The following is a 4,772-nucleotide window of genomic DNA, read 5'->3' as shown; positions in this document are numbered from 1 at the left end:
AAGGAACATATCTTGGGCTTTCTCATTTAAAGTGATTAAGAAGTAATTTTCAATTTATTTTATTGAACTAAAAATGTATTAAATTTAACTAATTAGCTTAGAATTGTTTTAGATGCTGTTGAAATGTATTTTATGGCATTTTATCTGCAAAGACTTCATCCCTCACCTAGTCAAGCATCCCATTAAAATTGTGGCGTCTGTATAGTCATAAATTAAAAACACTGCTGCTCAGATAGCAGCCGTGACAAATATATTTATTTGATTGTTTCCTGTCTGATGAGTATACTCTTCATATTGATTCTAAAACAAAACAAAAATGAAATCTAAATATTGCTATATAAATTAAATAATCATAACATGGTGACATTTAAAAACATTTTTTTATTTACTTAAATTAAACTATATTAATGGAAATTTCCTTACCCAATTAAAACTAGATTTGATCCAGTAATTGATGGTAACAAAGATGTCACTGGTTAAATCCCAGGCAGGCAAACAAACATCAAGAACCAAGAACACACAATTTGCCAAAGTTAATAACTCCCATAGTTTTACCAAACTAAAATATTACTTTTTTTGAATTAAATTAAAAATATACTTGATTAAAGTGGCATAGTTTAATAAAAAAGGATAACAACATTCATAAACTCAAAGCTCTTTACAGGTAGGACAAACAAATATTAACACTTGCAGATTGTCAGAGCAGAATAATCAGAATATAAATTTATAAAATTGTAAGAAAGAGAAGAAAGCTTTACCTATAAATTTTTTTTAAATTGGTCATATAATGTTTACCTTGGATATCTTTCGGTGAGGTATCCTTCCTTTATCTAAAATGATTTTAAATTATACAAATATAATTTAGAAATGGGATGCATTATAAAAAAAACTTATTATATGAATAGTGTACCTGTACACATTCAACTTGATTTTGTGATTGGTTTGATAATTCCAAATTATGAGGTGTGTCTTCTCCTTGGTTTGATAATACCAACTGATGTGGTGAGTCTTCTCCTTGGTTTGATGATACTAACTGATGTGGTGAGTCTTCACCTTGGTTTGATAATACCAGCTGATTAGGTGTGTCTTCTCCTTGGTTTGATAATACCAACTTATGTGGTGAGTCTTCTCCTTGGTTTGATAATACCAACTGATGTGGTGAGTCTTCTCCTTGGTTTGATAATACCAACTTATGTGGTGAGTCTTCTCCTTGGTTTGATAATACTAACTGATGTGGTGAGTCTTCACCTTGGTTTGATAATACCAGCCGATTAGGTGTGTCTTCTCCTTGGTTTGATAATACCAGCTGATTAGGTGTGTCTTCTCCTTGGTTTGATAATACCAACTTGTGTGGTGAGTCTTCTCCTTGGTTTGATAATACCAACTTATGTGGTGAGTATTCTCCTTGGTTTGATAATACCAACTTATGTGGTGAGTCTTCTCCTTGGTTTGATAATACCAACTGATGTGATGAGTCTTCTCTGTGGTTTGATAATATCAACTGATCTAAGAACATTTTTTAAAGAAAAAAAATATTTGTTAGAAACTTAGAAACTTTTGTTTTCAGTTATTTTAAATTTTAACCCTTAACGGTCGTGGGGGGGGGGGGCGTTGAACGCCCCCCCCTCCGGTTTTTCTATCTCATTTTCTGTGAGTGAAATATAAAGAGCCCAAACTGCGTGACTTTTTAAGTATGGGTATGACACATAACTGAGAGTTAAATTTTTTTGAATATCTCCACCCTGGCGGGCACAGGATGCCAGCAAACCTGGCAGGTTCATCCAGGTTAAAAGCAAATTTTTTTTTTTTGACTTAAACAAAGCATTTTATCTTACCAAAATACTAAAATATCCTCTAGTAGTACATCCTCATATTAAATACAGGTGTTCAAGTCGAGTTCAGGTTCCAGGTATGATCCTGCAGGTCCTGATCCTCCAGGTATCCAGAAATCCTTAAAAGGCTCCTGTGGCCTCATTTTTTACTTAGATACTTCAAATTTTAAACTTAAGCTTTTCTTACATGTCTACATAACATATCAAAATTTCATAAAGATCCGCTGCCGTTTTCCCGCCAATCGCCAACTGCGGCTGCCTAGTACAGCTGCGGCCGCTGAAATTTATATTTTGATATTTCCAATATACAATTTATATAAAGATAAACATTTTGTGTAAAAAAATTTTCATCTGGCTTCAAAAATTACAGCCGTTTGAAATTTTTAAGTAAAAAAGGACCTAAAAACAAAGATTGTTAAATAAAAGGGTGAAGGAAGCGAAAATTGACTTTGACTTACTTAAGGTTGGAAATTCATTATCAATTTATATAAAGATAAACATTTTGTGAAAAAAAATTTTCATCTAGCTTCAAAAATAAGAAAATTACAGCCGTTTGAAATTTTTAGGTAAAAAAGGACCTAAAAACATAGGGTGTTAAATAAAAGGGTGAAAGAAACGAAAATTGACTTTGACTTACTTAAGATCGGAAATTCATTATCAAACAGGGGACATGCACAAAATGTTTTAGCCCTGTAGCTCTAATAGGAACTGAGATAATAGGGGGGGCGCCCTCCCCCCGACCGATTAAGGTGCGGCAAGTGGCCCGACTGTTAAGGGTTAAATAACAAATGACAATTTTCTGATAGTAAAGTTTCTAAAGTTTTGAATATTAATATACTTTTAAAAATATAAGAAACTTTTTTTTAAATAAAAAAGCCATATTATAATTGTTAAAATTACCTAAAATAATTAGGCAGTTTGTAAATTAAAAGGCAAGAGTTTAAAAAACAATTGTGTGTTTGTTTGTGTAGCCATTGTTTCTTAGTGTTTGGACCTAAATAGTCATGGAGGCACTTTTGTATAGCCACCAGGGCTATCAAGATCCATGCTCAAGTACATTAAGCCTTGACCTGCTGTCTCAAGGGAGCTACTCTTTATTACCTCACCCTCGCCGAGTATGGCAGGTGTCCCAATTTAAGTCAACGTAATGAATGACGCTCTTCGCAGAGGAGCTTGGGATAAGGGTTGTACAGATATTATAATGTACGTGACTATTAAGTATCTAAACCACTCAATAATCTCCCTTCTTACACAACCAGGGAAAGTTGCGGTAATGTATTCAACTGAAAAATTTGAGTCGTCACATGGGGACTTGAACTCGAACTCTCATCAGTGTTACTCAGTACATTACCACTGAGTTACGACACCCCTTAAACAATATCTTCTATTGGTTAAATTGATAATTTGGATAATGGAAAGAAAATAAAATAGTAAGATTTGCCATATTTTCACCGTAGCTTTTCTTCTATTCCTAGCCCCTGCGAGGCCTAATTCCTAATTTGCAGGGCAATCATTTACATTTACCTAACCTAAAATAACTTATTAAAAGCAAATGTGAAAATACAAAGAAACCTGCTACTTCGTTTTCTTTCCATGATCCTACAATTTTCATAGAATATTGTATTAAACCTTCATTAAAAATACTTTAGTGTTTGACTAGAAAAAGAAAAAGTTGTAAAATACTCAGAGGAATAAGGTATTTAACAAGCAAATTATTACAAAAAATTAATATGGTCTGATTGTTCTTAAACTATTGACCTTTGGCTGATTTAGAGAGTATGTATCTAGAATATATCTATCCACCAATGAAAATTAAGCACATATACACCATAGTAATGATTATAGTACATATGCATGTATCTATTAACAGGGGAAAATTTGTCGTCAATTTAGGTTGATAATATGGACATCATTTATTGGTCATTTCATTTATCCATTAGGAGGGGAGGGGATGGGGTAATATAATTGGATGGGGATATCATTATTTTAGCCAGCTGCAAGTTTAATTTTATTTTATTAGAGTACATGAAAATCTGGTGTAACATCCACGTAATAATGTATCCATTACTATAGTATGACTGTATGATGCTAACATTTGTATTTTTTATGCAACCATTGTGAAATAGGCTTAGACAATTAATTTGCTTGTTGGTTATACCTTATTCCTGTAAAATACCCTGCATGCTAAAATTTCTAATATATGAGCAAGATAGTTTTTTAGAGTGTACCTGTAGAGATTTCTCATCAAATCTTTCATTTAACTCCATTGTCAGATCCCTAACAGCAGCACTCATTTTAAAAAAAATTTCTTATTCAATTCATTATACATCTGAAAATATTAATTCAGGAATTGAAATACTCCTTTTAATGGATTTTTTTCAATATTAATATTGCTAGTTTTTTTTATGACATTTATATATTTTTTGAACAAAGATGACAACATCCAAAGGTAATAAAGCAACAGAAACAATAGATGGACAAAATAAGTAATTTCAAAGGTATAAAATCATTCTCTTATTCTTTATATTGTTATCATGATTGACAGACTAATAAAGTAAGTTACAAAATGGGTGCTCATATATACAGGCTCTCATAAAAAAAACAACAACCTTAAACAAAGGCATACACCCTCTAGACCCCCTTGACATGAGTCAACACCCACTGATTTAATATAAGAAATAATGATTATTGCATTTTATTTTAAGTAAATAATTTTTTCGCTTGATTTTATTCGGACGTGATTAACAAGAATGACATCATCTAAAGACCCAAAATGTAAAAGTAAAAAAAACAGCAAAGCAAATTAAAGGAAATAGGGTGAATAATAGACAGATAGACGGAATATCAAGTTATGATGCTTAGAAATACATATAAAATAATTTAGAAGTTTATTTTTGATTACAGCTATGAAAAATAAAAAGAGCCTTTCAAATAGACAAG

At 31.9% G+C, this 4,772-nt stretch overlaps 1 protein-coding gene across 1 annotated transcript; it reads right to left on the bottom strand.

Annotated features, from left to right (window-relative positions):
- Positions 1–228: 228 nt before the first annotated feature.
- Positions 229–1,526, bottom strand: LOC145306927 (uncharacterized). Its single transcript, XM_080149265.1, has 4 exons — positions 911–1,526; positions 796–830; positions 424–559; positions 229–300 (listed from the first exon to the last, which is right to left on the bottom strand). The coding sequence occupies exons 1-4, from the start codon at positions 1,514–1,516 to the stop codon at positions 229–231; spliced, it is 849 nt and encodes a 282-aa protein (XP_080005391.1). The 5' UTR covers positions 1,517–1,526.
- Positions 1,527–4,772: the final 3,246 nt, after the last annotated feature.

The sequence above is a fragment of the Acartia tonsa genome, chromosome 15, assembly GCF_053477335.1.
Source record: "Acartia tonsa isolate MP-2025a chromosome 15, ASM5347733v1, whole genome shotgun sequence".
NCBI lineage: Eukaryota > Metazoa > Arthropoda > Copepoda > Calanoida > Acartiidae > Acartia > Acartia tonsa.
The sequence above is the reverse complement of the archived record's forward strand: the minus strand, read 5'-3'. Positions and strand labels throughout refer to the sequence as shown.

Excerpts from the sequence above, each read along its gene's own strand:
- LOC145306927 (XM_080149265.1), bottom strand. The coding sequence starts at position 1,516 with ATGTTCTTAGATCAGTTGATATTATCAAACCACAGAGAAGACTCATCA. Across the intron at positions 831-910 it reads ATCAAGTTGAATGTGTACAG|ATAAAGGAAGGATACCTCAC; the intron begins GTACACTATTCA and ends AAATCATTTTAG. Across the intron at positions 301-423 it reads TCAAATCTAGTTTTAATTGG|AATCAATATGAAGAGTATAC; the intron begins GTAAGGAAATTT and ends GTTTTGTTTTAG.